General features: G+C 39.1%; 1 protein-coding gene across 5 annotated transcripts in view; it reads left to right on the forward strand.

Annotated features, from left to right (window-relative positions):
- The window catches only part of TPD52L1 (TPD52 like 1), a 102,403-nt gene extending 85,228 nt beyond the window's left edge, over positions 1 to 17,175 (forward strand). Inside the window, exons 4-8 of one of the 5 annotated variants that reach the window (XM_043592245.1) lie at positions 3,218 to 3,319; positions 7,016 to 7,030; positions 8,871 to 8,909; positions 11,825 to 11,885; positions 16,515 to 17,175. In XM_043592245.1, the coding sequence (XP_043448180.1) occupies positions 3,218 to 3,319; positions 7,016 to 7,030; positions 8,871 to 8,909; positions 11,825 to 11,885; positions 16,515 to 16,643 (346 nt within the window). In that variant the 3' untranslated portion in view covers positions 16,644 to 17,175. The remainder of the gene's footprint in view (positions 1 to 3,217; positions 3,320 to 7,015; positions 7,031 to 8,870; positions 8,910 to 11,824; positions 11,886 to 16,514) is intronic. The other 4 variants (XM_043592246.1, XM_043592247.1, XM_043592248.1 and 1 more) reach the window with 4 other exon arrangements.
- The last annotated feature ends 3,504 nt before the right edge of the window (positions 17,176 to 20,679 follow it).

Raw genomic sequence — 20,679 nt, forward strand, 5'->3', positions numbered from 1 at the left:
CGTTGGCCCCGTGTGGTTCTTGCTCTAGTGTATTCAGGCACTGGGGACACAGCAGTGATGGACAAGATGTGGTCCCTGCCCTCAGGAAGTTCAGGCAGGTCACAGAGACAGATTTCAAAACCATAATTGCAACATGGTAGAAAAAATGTTCGGAAAGAGCTGTGCAAAGGGGTCATAGGAACACAGAGGAAGGGCACATAACACAGACTTCTTGGAGCATGTATTCCCAATTTTTCTGCCTCCTGGCACATCATTGACAACAAGCTGAGGGTACCTTAATATTTTGACTTTTTTTTAAAGTTTATTTATTTATTTTTGAGAGAGAGAGAGCGCACACACACACACACACACACACACCAGAATATGGGGGAGGGGCAGAGAGAGAGGGGGAGAGAGAGAATCCCAAGCAGGTTCCACATTATCAGCCCAATACGGGGTCTATCCCACGAACCGTGAGATCATGACCTGAGCCGAAATCAAGAGGAGGACACATAACTGAACTACTCAGGCGCCCCATTTTGACTTTTATTTAAGGAAAATATATTAGTCTCCTATTTCATCAGTTATGTAACTCAGCAATGTGTAACTTCTATTTAGCTTAAAATAAGAGACATAATCTAAAATGCTAAATACCCATTTCCATTTAAATTACAAGGTTGTCAAGTCAATTATAAGGTTGGTGTTTAAGTTGTTTTTCATTATTTGCATATAGTGAATGTAATTTTATGTGATAGGGTTGAAAATCAGTTTTAAGTATTAGTAGTACAAACTGTGTGCCAAATTCCATGCCACAATAAAGGGAGTAAATTGTAAGTATAACGACATCCTTGGGAGTTTTTAGTGGCCTGACAGGAGGGTCTTTTCCAAGACGTGGGTGCCTCGCATCTAGATAGGTATGTATATTACTTCATTCAATCTTAAGATGGAGCCCAATCAGGATGCAGTGTAAGGTTACAGGATCTGTGCAGTGCGAAGTTCCGGAGGGACCTTTCTCTTACACTGTGAGTGGTACTTCTTAGAGCTTTTAAGTGCTCTGAGCCCAATGGCCTATTTCTCATGGGGTCCCTGGTTCCTTTGTTCTGGGAAACCACTTCTTCACATAGAACCCTCTGACATTGCCCACCCCCTCTACATCTCTTTCCCTCAATTATTGGTCTCTATGTAATGCATGTGGGATGGCTAGTAATTGTTTTCAAGAAATGTGGTAGTTAGTCTGGGGAGGAGAGGTATAAAAATGTGGGAAAAGAGGCACATCTTAGAATTCTTGAAATGCATTGCCATTTATCTCCACAAATACTGGAGCTGATATAACTCACCTTCGAATGTGTGACATCTCCAAAGCAAGAAGACATTCTGAAGGAAGGAAGGCGCCCTGGTCCTAGCCTTATCCCTGTCTTTAAAAAGTCACGCAGTTGTTCTGGGCCCTGATCCCATCATCTGTAGTCTGAAGAAATTGGGCTCCAATGCCTTTCAGATTTAACATTATATAATTCTCAGGAATAAAGAGTTAACAGTCTTAAAAATCTCTCTTCAACACTCCTTTGAGCTCTCCATATGTTTGAATTTAAACTGAAATTGCACATAGGTATAGAGTTGCATTTTTTCATGATGAAGACTTAAATGCCACTTGTATTTCACTGAAGTACTCAGATTCCTGTATATACCCACCATATATTTTGCTACAGAAGTGTTTAAAGCATAAAGTAGCTAGCACTTACTGCTTACTATATGCACTTCTCTCTGACTAGGACTTTTATGTTTAAAATAAGCCCTCAAATTCAGAATATGATACACAAGTGTTCAAAAGTCACCTCATCTCTAAATTCAAAGCATTCTCAAATATATCAAGTTAAACTTCATGGAACAGTTTACAAGAAAATTAAATATTTGCTCTAACTGCAAGAAATTCCTGTGGAAATGCAGAAGCAATGCAAGAAGGAATTCTCTAACTAATACCCAGTCCCAGCCTCATGCAAAGGTCACAGGTCGTGCAGGGTATTTCTTTACTTTTCTCTTGTGTCACCTTTCAGGCCTTACAGACTCACAGTCTTCCTAAAGATGCAGGTTTTGGTCCTTTTAATTCTTCAAAGTGGGGCATGTACAATACAACAAAATCCTTTTTCTTGGAAAATTTGATGGGATCACATGGCAGAGTGGCTAGAGCAGAGGTTTTAAGGCAAGATTTGGCCTGGTAAGTTCAAGGACTGGCGAGGAAGTCAGTGATGGAGCAGAATGAGCAGATAGAAAGAGGACCAGCTTGGGTGCAATCATCGTGAGGCCTGTTGCATGGACTTTGATTTTGACTCTGAGTCCTCGAGGTATCAGTCAAGTGGGAACATAGGCTTATCAGTCAAGTGGGAACATAGGCTTATTATGAACAGATAATTGCAGTATTATATTTCTAAAACTGTAGTGACTTTTTTAGAAAAAGTCACTACAGTATCCTAAGATCATGTGTCCTCCTTATTCCCAGCTATGAGTATTAGAAAAATAAGCTAAATACTAGTTGTATTTTGCCCTTTTCTGATTAATTTTACCCACTTGAACAATGAAAGCTAAGTCTTCACGTTGAAATATACATTTTCTAATTTCTGTGTTATTTTTGGTGGCTAACTGTTTACTTGCAAGGGTCTCTTTTTGCAGAGTTAAAACACACACTTCTTTAAGAATAACTCTGTACTCTCGGAGCACGTCTACTGCTTGTGATCACACATCTGATCTGCACATTCAGATCTGTACTTGAATATGAATATTTTTCCTGAATTCAGATTTAATGGTCTGACTTTTCCATTGATAAGTAGCAGCCAACCCATCATCCCCAAACAATGAATAGAATCAGTAACTGCTGTGGATCATCTTCCTAAATCTGTTTAGAAAAGGAGAGTTTATTCTTCTTTTTTTTAATGTTTATTTATTTATTTTGAGAGAGAGAGAGAGTGTGAGAGCACATGCAAATGGCAGGGGGGTGGGAGTGCTGGGGGAGAGAATCCCAGGCAGGCTCGGAGCTGTCAGTGCAAAGCCTGACGTGGGGCTCAAACTCACAAACCCTGAAATCATGATCTGAGCCAAGACCAAGAGTCAAATGCCTAACTAACTGAGCCACTCAGGTGCCCCTAGAAAAGGAAAATTTCAAAGTAAGGAAGCAGAAGGATGGTGAATGTTCTGTAGGTGATCATGACATATAAACTGTATTTCTATTGTTCTGTTTTACTTCTAGCTACAAGAAAACACATGAAACCCTGAGTCACGCAGGGCAGAAGGCAACTGCGGCTTTCAGCAATGTTGGGACGGCCATCAGCAAGAAGTTTGGAGACATGAGGTACCATGGGAAAGAACCTTGGGAATGACGCTAAGCCTTTGGCCTTCTGAGGGAAGGGAAACTTTCTCATTGGCTGGTCTTCCTAATGCATTCTTTTTTAACTGGATTAAAATTTTTATGTGGCTGATAGTGATAGTGACTAAGATAAAATTTTTAATGGAAAGTCTTCTGCCCCAAAGTCGGGTTAGTGAGCCTGGTCCCAAAGATGCCCTCTCCATTAGGACATGACCTAGTAAAAATGGAAGATACAGGGTTCCTTTAATGATTAGTAATTAGTAATAATTAGTAATTAGGGAGGATTTCAGAAGAATGCAGCACACACAGAATTTTATTCATTAAAATTTAAACAGTAAGTTAAATATGTATTCAATGGAGTATGCTTTGATAACTCTTCTAGGTTTCATTTTTGTATACATTCATTCATCTAGTATATTTTTTCTATGCTAAATATTACATATTTATTCTGTTTTTCCCAAAAGGTACCATGGTAGATAGTCCTTGCATAATTTGGTTATTCTCAGTATGTCATTATCATATAAAGTTAGGGTGAACATCAAGATTTTGAACTAAGAAATAAATGTCCTCACTATAAGCACCAGAAAAACAATGTAGTATTGACCATTCTTATTTTTTATTATGTTTTCGTAAGTTATCTCATATAGTGTTGTTACTTTCTTTTTTTTTTTTTTGGCTTGTTTAAATACCTATCAGTTTATTTTGAATTTGGCAATATGCTTAAGAAATTTTTCTTTATAAATCAATTTTATTTTTCTCCCTAGAAATCAAATTCATTTTTAAAAAACTTTTGAAGTATACATTTTAAATTTCTTTTAAAAAAAACTATGCATATTATTTCACTGGATTCTTTAAACTATTACTTTCTTTATTACTCTGCAACTTTGCTACTTGCAGACGAATATTTATATCTTTGTGTTTATTTTGTTCAGAAATAAACTTTACTGGATTGTGCCAAGTATTCATGTGCTATCTTAACAAGTTGGCATTCATGAGGCTAGAGTTAAGTACATAGCATGAATCTGAGTACATTGTTTTATATTCATATTTATTAATAATGCAGTAATGAAAAGCAACTGAAATTTTTCAGAGGCTGCATGTGATGAATGGATAAACCTTCTGGATTATTAATTAACCCCATTATTACAAATAAAATTTGTTGTCTTGTTAATGGCATTAAAACATTTATCTAAACTAATTAAATAATTTTTCTAAACAGAAAATACCCTATTACCTGTTATAGCCAGGAAAATACATTGTGCCACGTTTATAAAATTTGTTCTCCACATACTTAGTTGAAACCTTTCACTGGAACACTAGGACCGCTGGAGTGTTATTTTCTCCAACTTGAGAGGACTTTATGAACACCTCTGATGCCTGTTTAAAGTGCATATTTCCATATTCCGCCTCTTGGAGATTATGCCTCAGTAGGTCTTGGGTGGACTTTAGGGATCTGCATTTGTAACAAGCTCTTAAGTGGTTCAACTTTAGGTGGTCAGGTTATGAGGAAGCCACATTCACTTAGCTCACCTGTACCCAGGTGTTCTGTTATGAAAGGGGATAAGAGTGACAATATCATCAGGTCATTATAAAAGTTGTAGAAGAGAGTCTGCCGTGTATTAAGCACTCAATAAATGTTAGGGTTTTTTTTTTTTGTTTTAGTTTATTTATTTACAGAGACAGCCAGAGTGAGTGGAGGAGGGGCAGAGAGAAGGAGAGAGAGAAAATCCCAAGCAAGCTCCATGCTGCTAGAGCAGAGCCTGATGCAGGGCTTGAACCCATGACCTGAACCGAAATCAAGAGTCGGATGCTTAACCGACTGAGCCACCCCTGCTAGTTTTTATCCTTACTAAGTGACTGTCTCTGTTACAAGTGACCCCCACAAGATGGCAGTTAGGAAATGTACATTAACAGGAGTGCACTGTATTTTGTAAAGGTTTTGGTAGTTTTCCTAAGTAGAAAAGAATGAAGACTGTTTCACATACGTAATATGTTAACCTATTCATGTTCATACGCTAATTGGGTATGACATCAAGGTTGTGTTAACTTGTTTTTCTTGTTTCAGTGTAGATTTGTTTTAGGGTAATGGATAGTCTATTTCCCAGAAGTTCCCAAACTTTTCATTAATTGTTTCTCTATATAGAGGATACAACACTTTCATTCTAAACTGTGGCTAAAAATGTTAGTTAATGTAGCCTATGTTAGTGGAGACTCAAATGTGGTCCTGTAATATGTTGTAGACTTTGCAAACTTAGGACCTATATTTTTCCCAAACTATAACTCTAACATTAAATATAATTGCAGGTAAGTCCCTGTGAAATCAACAAGTTTTATGAAAAATTTTTAGTCTTAAATTATGCTAGAACAAATAATATATGTGAAAGTCATATTTGAAAAGTACTTAATTTAGTGTAATAAAGATTCTTAAATGAGAAATTAGTAAGATTTTATTTTTCGTTTAAATTAATTTGCTAATTTATAAAATAATAGTAGATAAATTTTAAAAATTTATCACATTTTACTTTGAATACCTTTTTAATTTAAAACATCGTATTCTCTGGGGCTCCTGGGTGGCTCAGTCAGTTAAGTGTCTGACTTTGGCTCAGGTCATGATCTCAAGGTTTGGGAGTTCAAGCCCCCTGTTGGGCTCTGTAATGACAGCTCAGAGCCTGGAGCCTGCTTTGGATTCTGTGTCTCCCTCTCTCTGCTCCTTCCCCACTCACACTCACTCTCTCTCTCAGAAATAAATAAAACATTAAAAAATTTTTTAAATATCATATTATCCTATATTCTTGTTAGTTACACCATAAAATTTTCTTGTGTGTTCTGGGAAAAAGTTTCTGAACTTGTTCAAAAAAATTGCCAGCAATATTCAGATCCTGGAAAGAAAAAGAGTACCTCTCAATTTTTTTTTTTAGTTTATTTATTTATTTTGAGAGGGAGAGAGAGAGTGTGTGAGTGGGGTAGAGGTGGCAGGGGAGGGGATGGTGGGGGAGAGAATCTCAAGTGCTAAAAGCACAGCATCCAATGTGGGGCTCCATCTGAGGAAGCGTGAGATCATGACCTGAGCCAAAATCAAGAGTTGGACCTTAACCAACCTAAGCTCCCCTTAAATTGATATGTTTTCTAAAAACAAGTCATATTTTTCAAGCTAAGATTCTCCTTTTATCGTGATTGACATTGCCTGAAGTCCCCATAGCCCCATCAATGGAACTGCCCCCCCTTCTCCACCTGTAAAATAACATTGTTAATAGATGGCTACCTAACTAAAATGCTTTCTGCAAAGTGAAAATGAGGACACATTTATGAAAGTACTCTGAAGAAATGCAAGCTCTTGGAATCATTTTGATAATAACACTGGCATCTTCTTGGAACTTCGCAGTTGTTTATTCAAATGGTGTGTGAACTAGTGGAGGTGAAATCTCTGGAGGAGGTATATACCTTAATAGAGTCCAACCATCTCTATAGATAGCTGTGAGAACAACAGAAGCACAACTTATAACAGGTTGGTAAAGTAATTGTGAAGACACATTAAAAAGTATACTCCAAAAGAGTAATATATGGAGTCGCATAGTCTTTGCTTTGGGGCTGAGAGAGGGGACAAAGGGCACTGTGGTCCTGTCTTTGCATCCTGATATGCTAACTCTGCTCCTGCTCTCTCCTGTGCTGCCTGGGCTGCAGGTCTCACTCCATCGGGTAAGCGCCGCCTCTGGGTCCCTGCCAGCTCCTTGGCTGTTCCCTTCTTTCCCAGAGCCCACTGCTTCCCTCACACCGTGGGTGTGCTTCAGCCAAAACACTAGATCTCTTTTCCTGAGAGTGTTCATGACCAGGAAATAACAGAGTACAGGGCATCTAATGGATTTGAATTTATTTAAGCACATATTTGTATCATTTCTGAGTCATTTACACCAGTTTCGCTTGCTGAGCAATCTCTTAGGAATCCCTTCCTACATTCCTAATCGTTCCTGCATTGGCAGGGGTCCTTAGAATTGAAAGAATTAAAAAAAAAAAAAGCACAAATTGAGGTGTGTGTGTGTGTGTGTGTGTGTGTGTGTGTGTTTTAAATGTTTATTTATTTATTTAGAGGGAAATAGAGTGAGAGCAGGGGAGGGTCAGAGAGAGAGGGAAAGAGAACCCCAAACAGCCTCCATGCTATCAGCAAGGAGCCCGACTCAGGGCTCGATCTCACGAACCATGAGATTATGGCCTGAGTTGAGAGATTCTTGGCCTGAGTCACCAAGAGTTGTGTGGTTTTATGAGACTTTAAAAAGTAAAATTGAGAAACAAAATTATTTTCTCTAGATTGTTGTTTTTCTGAAATTCTTATAACTGTTTCTTATGTGGATGGTTTACCTTCAACTTTCTGTTCCTTCTGAAGAGGGGAAAGGTTACCAGAAGACCACTTATGATAGGAAATGTGCAGTTGTCCAGTTAAGCCTTCTGTTAGGTGAAATCTTATTACACACTTTTGAGGTAGGATATACTTTTGAGGGGGGGATTTTTTTTCCTAAGTAAACTGCCTGCATTTAAAGAGGTGAGTTAGATTAATAATGCTGATGAATTTCTTTTAGTAATTCTTTTTTAAACATAACTTCTGAGGAAATGTTTTGCCTATGGTTTCTAAGTGGAGCGTGTAAGTAAGATCATAAGTACCCCCTGAATTTCTTTGTCCTTTTCTTTCTGAGTTCGAGTAAAGTGCTGCCCATACTAATGACTTCAGTGGATATTGTTGGGGAAGGGTGAGGAGTTTGATGGCTTACTCTTATCTTCTTGGGAGGAGAGATGCAGGGATAGTGTTGGAAAGTGTGAAGGGGGAGCGCCATCCCAGGTAGTGTGACCCTGTAGTGCTCCCTCTCTCTGCCCAGCCTGATTTCTGAGTGGAACTCACAAAGGAATTACAGGCGATCAGAGAAAAGATGACTCAGCTACCATAGGATTAATAGAGAAGGCCGAAACCCTTAGAATTCTCAGAAATATTGGTATTTGTACCAGGTGTCCTGGAATGGATACTGAAGTCCTTGCTCCCATGTTGAACTGTGCTGATGGTGTTTGCCTGCCATGTGTTTTCCTTGAATGTCTTATGTTAACTACATGTATTCCTCTGGAGAGTTTCTCTACAATGGAACGATTAGCTTTTACCTGCTGGGCTCTACTTCCTCAGTACAGCCCTTCCTCTCTTCCTGAACAGAAGGGAGGGGAGAGGGAGCTGGACCTAGAGAGGGTGTCCACGGGCTCCTGGGCGCACCTGAGGAAACCAGACATTCTCCTCATCCTCAAAGTTCCCAGCCCACAGAGAACCCACAGGAAGTAAAATAACATGCAACTTGAACAGTGTACTCTTCTTTATGCCCTTGAAAGCTGACTGTGGTCCTTCCTACCCAACGAAAACAAATGTCATCTTGGTAGGGTGGGCAAGGAATACTTCAGACAGTTGAAATTGCTGTTTTAAGAACTGTGAAGAGGGAGTTTCTCGTGTACTTATGTTGTGCTATCTTTTCTCTCTTTTTTTTTCTTTTAATCTGCTTTTGCCCTGAAGCTACTCCATTCGCCATTCCATAAGTATGCCTGCTATGAGGTAATGTGTGTCAATTACTTTATATAATATCAATGCAAAATGTATGAAGTGTGACTTTATTGATATTTACTTTGTGGAGTTTTTCCCCCCTCTCAATATGAAAGGAAATCCCATGACCTCCTGTATTCTCTTTTCTGATGGCCTTCAGGAGAAAAGGCTGAGGGTTCTACAGAAGGAGGGTATAATGGGCTTCTGCTTTTGACCACACTGGCTTAAATCCAGCCTCTTCTCATTTGTGTAACGTGAGACAAGTCACTTAACCTTCTCAACTTCCATTCTCTTATCTGTTCATTGGGAGGAATAAGACCCACTGCACATGTTGTGTGACACAAACCAAGTAACCTGTGTAGAGCACATTCTTAGCACTGGCCTGGACGAACACACCTGCAAAGGCGGAAGGACATTCTTTATTTCAGCAGAATTAAATGCAAGCCTGGGTGACAATTTAAATGAAAGGAATAGGAGACCAGAGGGCTACGGTTGTAGAGAGGATATTAACAGGATTGTTTAAGGTAGATACTAAGGTGAGGTGTCTGTTGAATAATAAAATAATAAAAGTCATTAAAATTACTAACTGGATGGAAACCTCCGAGAAAGACATTCCCCACTTTGAGTTTGCATGGCTTAATTAGATAAAAGCACACTAATAGTAATAGGGCATGGAAGAATGAATGTCAGACTGGGGGTCAGAAGATGCAGATTGTAGCCCACTTCTGCCATAAATGAACTTGGCAGCCCTGGGAAAGTCACCTCAGTGATAGCAGTTTCTTCATATTTAAAGGAAGAGGCTAAAACCAGATTACTGCTTCCCCCACGATGCTTGCCGTGGGAGGGCTGCCGTGGGCTAGGCTGGCATGGTGGGGGGGTGGGTTGTGGGAGATCAGGCCTCCAGGACCCTCCCCCACTACAGTCTGAACTATCCCCATGCTCCCTGCTTAATAGTGTATATTCATACCAAATCTGCATAGTTTGAGACCACCGAAGCCAAATTCTTTTGGGGTCATTTGTAGCTGTATATGACCTGATTAAATCTGAGGAAATAGCTTCTCCCTGTTCTCTAGCACACATCCTAGTGTAATTTAATTACAGGAATGTCTGTTTTATTATCCTGATGATGTTTCTTCCACACTGGGGTTGTATAGTTACTTGAGAAATTCAGCCGCAGTATTTGATTTCCCTAATTTGGTGGTAAATAGAAAGCATAGATTCAAGATTGCCTAGTCTATCTTTGAATGACTTGCTCCCTGTGGCATAAAAACACTCAAATTGAGTAGCACGTCCTGCAGCCCTGAGCTCCTTTACATGTCCAATTCTAAGTGTAGGTGTCCAAAGAAGGGCTTGCCAAAAATTAACATGGTTTTAGTCTATGAACCCATCTAGTGGCTTATGTAGTCCTCATGCAGATGTAGTCTTATTGGCTTATGCAGATGTAGTCCTCATGATCTTGCCTGAAATTAACTTAAAAAATTTTTTACTCATCTAACATGTACCCATGAGGCATTAGGCTGAATTGTCTGACCACCGCAGGCCTGTTAACTGATCAGTGATAGGCAGGCATGTAAGCAGGCTTGCCCAAATAAAACCCACAGTGGAAGTAAAGTGCCAGTGAATGTATACTCTTGAGTCATTCAGATATAAATTTGTTAATATTTCATAATGAAACAGCAATATTATGGAGGATTACCCAAGAATTTGACTTATACTTGCATTATAGATAAGATGTGAGATCATAAGGCCCTGTAAACTCACTGTTCTTAATTCATACAGTATGAATGCAGATGCATTTCTGACCATCTGGAGTGTCACAGTTTCCGGAGATAATCTCTAACAAAGCCAAATGCACTCCAAAAACATATTATGTACATTAGTTTCCTCTTGATAGTATTAGAGCCATGCTTCACTCCACACCATACAAAGAAGCCCATATATTATAGCCATTCTCCCTTATAAAATTCCTCTAGGCCATTCCTTTTATTTCAGTTCTTTTGCACTCAAGACAGAATAACGGGCAGCTTATTAAAGTTAGTATCATTCGGTTGAGTTATTTGACTTGAAAATGATGACAGTCCTTGTGGCTGAGTGCTTACATGGATACAAGAATTCAGATACATTTTTAGTTCCTTCTTAGTTCCTGTTTCTTTAGTTAGGGATATCATTTTCAATGGTCATGGTGTCATTAAATCATGATGTCATGTGGCCAAATCCAATATAGGAAGCCAAAAAGCACCAAATGAAGTATCTAACGCTTAAAGTGACAAGATGGTGTATATAGATTATTTAACACAATGAATGAGTCATAAATAAAATGTCAATAACTGAAAAGATTCTGTTTGGTAAGAGAACAAAAAGTATATCCTCTTTATGAGGAAAAACAATGAAAGCATTGATGTTCAGAAACACCACTTCATGAAAATTGACGAAGTGATTACCTTTTGAGGCATGGAAAAGAAAAATTTATGAGCCTTTTTTTTTTCCTGGAGCTATTTCTGTCTTCTCTCACATTTACTGAAATAAATAACTTTAAATTCCAGGGGAGACAACTCTAACACAACATTCTTCAGATAGACTTTCCATTGCTTACCAAAAAAAAAAAAAAAAAAAGTTGGAAAAAGGAGTACTGTGCTAGAAACAATTAGTAAATGACAAATTAAGCTATCACTCCTTTGACTCATTGGAAATGATTTCCGGTGCCCCTTGAAATTATTACAGTTGTGTCATTAACAAAATGCTGTACTATTTATTCTACAGTTGACTATCTGAATATTTTATCTAGAAAATGTCCATGTCAGGACATGACTGTGGTGCAGAGATGATGTTTACCAATAAGAACAGAAAGCCACGGTTTCTGCAACCAGCACAGTTGCTAAGACAGTGAGTCTTTGGGGCTGACCTCTCTTCTTTTTTTGTTATTTTAGGAATTCTCCTACTTTCAAATCATTTGAGGAGAGGGTTGAGACAACTGTCACAAGCCTTAAGGTACAGATGAAGTGAATTTTGTGTCGTTGGGTCCGTGAATCAGGACAGCATTAGTCACTGCTATGGTTAGTTCCGAAGGCAGGGCCGCCAGCATTTGGCGCAGCCAGGAAGGCAAACTTGCACAGAGTCCATCTTTTTCTTTCCATATGAATCTATCAATAAAACCAGTACTGAACGGTGTTGCTGTGCCCTCACAGAGTTGTTCATGTAAGCCGTTCAGGGGTGATTACTTTTGGAAGTGAACTGGGATTTGTGTTCACGTCTTGAACTAAGATTAGAACTAAGATTACTAAATTAGAACTTAGTGGTACCCCTCGAAAACAGGTATGTGAGACAGGATTGTGGATAGGATAAAGGATATGTGAATTCTGGATTTAGAATGCAAGTGGAAGGTCAGTAACAACTCAGAGCCCCTCCAGTTTACACACGGGCTAGCAATAGCAAACTTGACTCCACGTGTTATGCTGCCTTCCACCTCCTGTCAGACACCTAGACTTGTTTCCTCCATTCACACACTGAGCACAGCACAGCACAGCAGGATTATCATGGAGGGAAAATAAAGCTGAGTCACAAAATGCATAACTTTGTAATAATGCATTTGATTTCCAGGTTTAAACTGAAAATATGTCTGTTTCATGGGACGGGCTAAAAAAATTCATTTGAATATATTGTCTGAGCATAGGTAGGTTAGTCTACAGAGGAAGAAAGCACAAATAAAATCAATCTAGGCTTAAAAGATGGAGAACTTTCAAAACAGGAAAAATCACTGAAACTACTAAGATTGTTTATTTAAACAATGACTTAAATACATCTTGACGTTATTATCACTATTTTGTAGACCATCCATTTCTGTATTTCCCTAGCTGGGAAAATGAAGGATGCAGATGATCTTTAACCAGATCAAAAGCAGGTATATGCACATGCTGATTATCCAGCTGCCTCTGAATTCTCTGCCACCACATGCTGCCTGATAAGCCTGTGAGGCTGGAAGGTCTTCCTCCTATAGGATCTCGAAGAGTCTTTCCTCTTAGGGAAGGATCTTCCACACAGTCTTCTACTTCTACTTTAGCCTGTGATTAGATGTTTATGACCCAAGAATGAGATTGTTACTCAGCATTTACCAGCAGTTTGTAGTTGTGTAGTTCACTACCCCTCTTGTCAACGTCATTGCTTATTGAGTGTATAGGGACCCGTAGGAGCCATTACAATTGCCCCCATGGGTAGGGAAAACTTTTGATAAGGAGGGCCAGTGTGGTTCCTTGAACATTTCTCTTGCTAAGATATCAAGTTTCAGAACAAAAGGTTCAGAAAATCCTAGGAGTTAATTTCTCGGCATTTGGTTCTCAGCCTCAGACAATCAAAGGGAGATGGATTCTGTTACTTGTTAGATAAGTTCTGACACAGGAGAAGTTGTACTTTTTAGGTTTTCTTTAGAAGAAGGAGATATGAAGAAGCAAAAGAAGAATAAAGAACAACCTATTTCCATTTGCTTTTAGGAAACTCTGGTAAGCTCGCAGCTCACATATCATTTGTTTGGTCCACACTCTGAGCTTCTCACTTTTCTCACTTCATGGGGATGGAAAGTGGAGAGCCTGCCTCCTCCTTCAGACAAGCACAGAACTAACTCAGCCGACTAGATACTAGCCTGTGTCAAGACTTTCTTAAAGTGGATTCTGTGTCTGCATGATTGTCCCTGGGTTTAACAAGACTCACATGCCACCCACTTCCTATGTCACAGTCAGTGCCTACTTCCTCTTTTTCTGCCCACCCAGGCAATGGAGAATAAGCAGCTAATAATTGTGCTTTGTGTAAAACTTCCCACTCATATTCAGTAATTGCAAACTGCTCATTCTTTTTTTCCTCCAGACTAAATAATACAGGTTTAACCCTTCTTTATCTAGTTTCTTTGCTGTATAGTTTACTTTTGTGTTCTAGATTTTCTTCAAAACTTCTGTAACTTTCTTCAGTTATGGATCGTGAGGCTGTTTCAGCTGACTCACAAATCAGTAAGGATGAATCAGTAAGGGCATTCCTTGCAGGTTTATAGTCTGCAGTTTCATTCACACACCGTGCTTTGGGCTTGATTTGTAAAACACCACACGAAAGGAGTCATGTTCATGTTTGTGTTCTGTTAGAAATAATGTTCTGCTGTGAAGAGAGGTCCGTTCTTGCATCTTCCAGCACAATCTGTCACACACCAGGTGGCATTTGTATCCAGTTGATTGTTCTTCCCTTTTTTTTTTTTACCAAGTTCTGTAGATAGTTTGATTTTCCATGAACATTTTCCCAATGCATCATAATTATGTAAAATTTAGTCCTTTTTGCCTACATCATTGATGGCATTACTTGATGACATATCAGCTGATTTCACCTGTACACTTTGTATTTCATCTCAAACAAACAAGCAAGCAGACCAAAACCCAGCTCCTGTGAAATCATATTTGTTATATTCTGCCATGTTCCAGTGAATAACCACATCCCTTCCAACCATTCTAATCACGTAACCTTCCAATCATTCTTCGAACCATGTCAACCACACCATATTTTTAGCACGCCTCTTTTTGATGAATACATTGCATGGCCTGATTTAAAACCTTAAAAAAAAAAGACAACATATACTTATTACTTCTTGGTGTCCTCTCAACCAGCCATTTTATTATTAGAGATTAGGAGGCCCAACACCATAATTCAAATAGAATTGTATGCAAACAGCATAGTTTTGGGGACAAAGTGACAAATGCTTGGATTAAGAGTCCAGAAGACGTTTATTGTTCACATCTTTGCTGAAGCAACTCCTCACCTAAAGTATTGCTGTGTGCACTCATTCAACCCACATGGTTAGGACACCCCTTTATTCCACTCAACCCACATGGTTAGAAAACCCCTTTATTTCATTCCCCTTTTTGCCAAATTTGCTTTATTTCAAAATGATTCCCTCCTTTATTTTTCTATTTTGATTTGAGAACATAAAGAGAGGAGAGGAGAGGAGAGGAGAGGAGAGGAGAGAATGCAACAAAACCCAACAGAAAATATCAGTACTTGGTATTCACCTGATTCAAAACTGTGTGTGACTTCTGTTGCAAAACTGAATACAAATAAAGAGGAGAATGGGAACTATTAAGAGAGTAGATTACTCTTGTTTCTCTCTGGAAAGAAATAAACAGTGAAAAAGTACCAAGTTGAAAGAATGCCTGCTTCTTCCCAGTGCTGAGATGACCCAGAGTGGGGGAGGAATCCATGCTCAGTGCCAGAGGTCTGCAAATGAAGGCCTGTGGGCCAAATCCAGCTGGTTGCCTATTTTTGAATGGCCTGTAAGCTAAGAATGGTTTTTATCTTTCTTAATGGTTGAAAAAAATCAAAGGAAGAATGCTATTTTGTGATGTGTTAAAATTACATGAAATTCACATTTCAGTGTCCATACATACAGTTTTCTGGGAAAGCAGCCATGCTCATTCATTTATGTGTTGTTTTTGGCTGCTTTGTACAATGGTTGATTTGAGTATTTGTGACAGAGACGATGTGATTCCTAAGCTTGAAATATTTATTATCTGTCACTTTCTGGAATGAGTTTTCTGACCCCAAGCGTGGTGGTAAATTCAACTTAGGAACTGAATTTAAAGAGGCAGAGAGGGATTTTAGTGACAATTGGAGAAAAGTGTGTGCTTGTTCTGCAATGATTAAACAGCTTTTAAAACCTGGTTAAGTTTTTTAAAGGGCAGACCAGGCAGGAAGCAGATACATCCCCCAGTGTGGCTTATGTTCCTGTGAGTGAGTGATCACTTTGGTGGCAGTGAGGAGTAGTCAGCATTTTGGGAAAAGCAACATTTTCTATTCTGTACCTTTCTTTTCTTAACGTGTTTTTCCATATTGTTAATAGTTAAAGGAAACCAATGTGACCATCAATAAGGCTTGCATTAAGCATTAAATATTCTTTCAAAGGACTTTTTATGAGGAGTTTTTCAAAATACTTTAACCATATTTCTTGTAAATTGATTTCTTCCTGTGTCTATTCTTATTACCAGTAACAAGTACATGAAAAGGGAGCCTCCTAAAGCATCATAACTTTGCATTTCAAGGGATATTCCTCCTATAAGGGCAACTGCCTAGAAAGATGTGAAGGGGCCAGTCCTGTCTACCTCTCAGAGCAGAGACCAGAAAGCATGTTCAATGCAGACGCTTTTCAAAACACATTTGTCAGGAATCCAGATCGCCTTGCTAAATCCCAGTAGAAAGCCTCAACTGAAGTCACTTAAGGATGTTCATACATTTTTTTAATTGAGGGAATTTATCTAAAATCCGGTTACATTTTGATTACATCTGTTCTCAGGGTGAATGTGTAGACAGTGTAAATCCACAGATCTGGATATGCTCCTGAAGGGATTGAGATTCTTAGATGTAGACGGGATAAAGAGGGCACTGCTAAAATTGTACAAAATTGTGGAGTTTTGGATCCTATCCCAGAACCCAAGTATAAATGGCATTCTAGCACTCTTAAAGGAAATTACTCTACACGCTTTACGTCCCTTCGCAAGAAAAAAAATATATTTCTGAGCTTGAGAGTAATCCGTTTTACAAGAACATTGCAGACCCGATGAACTAACGGCACGCTTGCGTCTCTGCCCATTTCAGACGAAAGTAGGCGGGGCGAACCACGGCGGTGGCAGCTTTGAAGAGGTGCTCAGCTCCACGGCGCATGCCAGCGCGCAGAGCTCGGGGGGCGGGCCCCGGCGGGCCGAGGAGGAGGAGCTGCAGTGCTAGGGCCGCCCCCTGAAGCCGCCGCCGAGCCCCGCCGCCGAGCCCCGCCCCCGCCCAGCGCGCCCTCGGATGCGGCGACCAAACACCCACTGCGAAAAACCCAGGCCTTGACCTGTTCTTCGAATGGCCCCACCGCGGAGTTTCATAAAATGATTTCCATTTTGTATGTGTGCTAATGATGAACCACTTGACCATCACACTTAAGTATTCGTAGATTGTCATAATTTAAAATATCCCCACTTCAGCAGGTACACAATTGGCCATACCTTTGTCTTTGTGTAATTCAACATGTATTTCCCGTAGCTATTAATGACCTGCTTTGATTTTTGCTTGGACTTATGATGTGCATGTTTTTGAAGGCTGAGGGTGAGCACCCCTTTTCAGTTCAGTCACATGGGCGGGATGGAGCTCTTTCTGAGAAGTCTGCAGCAACGGGATGGACTCACTGCAAGTATCATCAAACTGCTTGTGATCGCCCTCACTTGCATCAATTATGTATGTTTATTTAAGCAATTAAAATCGATTTTAATGATGACTTTGAATTCTTAATTTCTTTAAGTTTTCAGGCTAGTACAAACTTTAAAAGGTGGTAGCTATGAATCTGCAGATGCTATTTTAAATCAACTTCTGCTAATTTGGTGTACATAAGAAGGTGTGTAGGTAATTACCCAGCGACCCTACCAATTCTAAAATTCTCTCTAATCTACATAGAGTAGGTTTTTTTGTTTTGTTTTGTTTTTTGTTTGTTTTTTTTTACATAGAGTAGTATTTAACTCAGGTAAAGGAGATCTGAAAAGGGAGTAGCTAGAAACTGGGAGAAATAGTTCTTCAACCCCTTCCATTTTGCAAATTGCGCACATGAATGAAAAAAAGCATTGTATTAATACAATCGGATTTCTGCAGGAATTTTTACCTTCCACATCATAGGCTTCTCTTTCCTTCTAAATGGGAACATACATTTGTTACTAAGTAGACACACATGCTACAGATGCAATTTTTAAGTGAATACAGAATTGACCTACTAAGAAAATTCATAATTTAATATATATATATATTATCCATGCGATATATATTATATAATATTTGTTAGTGTTTATTCATTTTTAAATTTACTATTAGAGAGAAGTGGATATATGTGACATAGGGAAATAAAGCCAGTCTGAAAAATCCTATTCAAATGAATGGGGCAGGACAATGCATGCAGCCAACTGAAAATCAAGCTGCTTCAAAGCCATATAATCTCTGAGGCTTGGAATATTAGCAGAGGTAGGTATGGGGCTATAAATTTGAACCAGAGTGGACAAATGTGGACAAAGAAGCCCTGCCGGTAGGATCATTGGCATTTTCCCTAATTTTAAGCTTCCAGCATGTTGGTTGAAACTAAACCCTGTCCAGCTGCCTTGTGACTTGCTCACCCACTGCTGCATGTGGGTATCAATCTTCCTGTGCTCAATCTGCAGTTGCCTGGTGTGTTTGAACCTTTTATAAACTCACTTCTCGACCATACTCCCTTTGACCGCATTCAGCACACTGCACTGTATTAGAAAAAAGTTATGGTGCATAAACAAATATCTTCATTCACCAACTAATTTCTGCACACACAGGTCTCAGCCTTAAAATCTGAAAACCATATTCAAAGTGGATAGAAAAACAAGAAAATTAGTGTTAATGTCTTGAAGCTTCAAATATATTTTAGCTGCTTCTTTTAAACCATTCTTCAAAACTTTGGATTTCACCCATTTTATAAAAACTATATTCATGTCATGTCTACTAATTGAAAGGTTTTCTTTGATTACTATTCACTCTGATTTGGGAGTGATATAAGAGACAATGACACGAGTATCATTTTGTGATGTGTGAATAAGTCACATCACTCCAACTGAAATAAACCAGTTGTTGGTAGGTGGGTAGTCTTAGCGTAGAGGTTTCATTTCCTAATCACTCAAGAGCTGCCTGTTTCTGCCTCACTTTGCACGTGCAGGGTCATCCCGACTTGACTGGCCGTGGAGTTTCCCTATTATGTTCACATGCGGTAAAGTGTTTCCACAAGTGCTAAAAGGTATTCACACATGATGGATGTCATCTTTTACTAAAAAATCAAAATGACTTCAGGTCAACACCATGTATACAAAATTATAGTACAACAAAAAAATTCTCAATAACCTGGAATTCCAATATGAGTTGTGGTTACAAAATAAACTGGCTCTTCAAAAAAGTATGCAGTTCTATAAACTAACCATTTGCCACTTTTTAAAATGCTGTTGCTTGATGGAAAATATTCATGAATTTACTGTGCAAATTTATCTTACAACTCACATCTCATAAAGACTATGACCATTGGTAGGTAATGTCAACAAAGCAATCTGCATCTTACTCTAAATTATACATTTTCTTATAACGCTGTTCTCGAACTATAGAAAGCAGAGCTGCATGCTTTATTATGGAACGTCTTAATAGGCCACACCATTCATGGTGGTCAATGTGAAGAAAACACTGGAAACCTAGACTGCTGCTCTGTCACTGTTCATTGTTCCAAAAGTATCTGACAGCTTGAAATTTGTAGAACTTCACCACAAAACGGTGCATAAGCTTGTGCACTTATTATCAAGTTGGAGTGTGGATGGGTGTGGGAAAGGAAGATGGTGGGAAGATGAAAAAGTGATTTAAACATGAGATGTAATAAGACTGCTTCAAACCTGGTGTTCAGAGAACTTCAGACTATCATATGTGGCAAAATCGTGTGTGTGTGTGTGTGTGTGTGTGTTTTAAGTTTATTTTTTGAGAGAGAAAGCACAAGCAGGGGAGGGGCAGAGAGAGGGAGAGAGAGGATGGCAAGCAGGCTCCACACTGTCAGCACCGAGCCCAACGTGGGGCTCAAACCCACGAACTGTGAGATCAAGACCTGAGCCGAAATCAAGAGCCCGTTGCTTGACCAACTGTGCCACCCAGGTGCCCCTCTTATGGTTACTTTTAATAATATCTAAGAATGGTAAAAATTCTTTACATGTCTTTTAGCTCATACCATAAAGAGTAGGTATCAAAGCAATCCAAAAATAACATAATCATAAATCTCCCCCCCCAGAAATCATCCCAATCTCACTTTCAGTATGAAGACTGGCAAATTACTCAGGTAGAAATACTGGGTACAGAGGATGCTCTTCCACAAGGCACTTTATCAGCCATTCATCTCCAAGCCCACATCACCACGAGACTGAGATGAACAGGTTGGACATTCTGGTAGAACTGACAGTTTTCAAATAGAATTATGTAACAGCTGGTGAAATTCCAGTCCACAAGGGAAAAACAAAGGAACTATTTTTGAAAAAGGGCCCCCTCACCCACGCCTCCACGCCCCCAGGATCTAGGTAGGGAGAGCCAGGCTGAGAAGAGTCCCGTCTGTCTTCCCCTGCAGCCCTGCCTTTCCACCCTGTCCTCCTTTTGAGTGGGGTAGTCTCTCTTCCTAATTACAAGGAGGTAACAAATTTTCTTTTGTTGAATTCAACTCAACAATAATTTTTTGGTACCACATTTTAATTATAGGTTCTGTTATTCAGAAGATAGATTCCAGGCAAGTAGCAGGTATCTTCTAAGAGAAAAAAAAAGAATTTAAGCAATGATGCTCAAATATTTGGAGTTGGCTGATGAATTCAATAGCTATCTCTTCCTATTGATCTTCATTGTGTTCTTTATTAAATGATATTTATAGCTCTCTTTTTAAGCCTGTTACTCCAGCGAGTAAGGTTTAGGACAAGTGTGAACTTGGTAGGTAGATGGGAAACTGAAATAATGATTAGGTGACCAGTATTAAGTCTGACCCAATACAGGCTGGATTTATGAAAATTGCAGCAGGCAAAAAACATCACAAGTAAAACTTCATGACCACAGAAAATCTTCTGGTTATAAATATTTGAACTTTTATCTGTGATTATTTTATGTGCATATTTTCATGCCAGGAGAAAAAACTCCAAAATACTGATAGATGGAGTTCTGTTTTCCTACTAACCATATCTCTAGTAACGAGCAGACTTAGAATTTTCAA

Source organism: Prionailurus bengalensis, chromosome B2, assembly GCF_016509475.1.
Source record: "Prionailurus bengalensis isolate Pbe53 chromosome B2, Fcat_Pben_1.1_paternal_pri, whole genome shotgun sequence".
Classification (NCBI taxonomy): domain Eukaryota; kingdom Metazoa; phylum Chordata; class Mammalia; order Carnivora; family Felidae; genus Prionailurus; species Prionailurus bengalensis.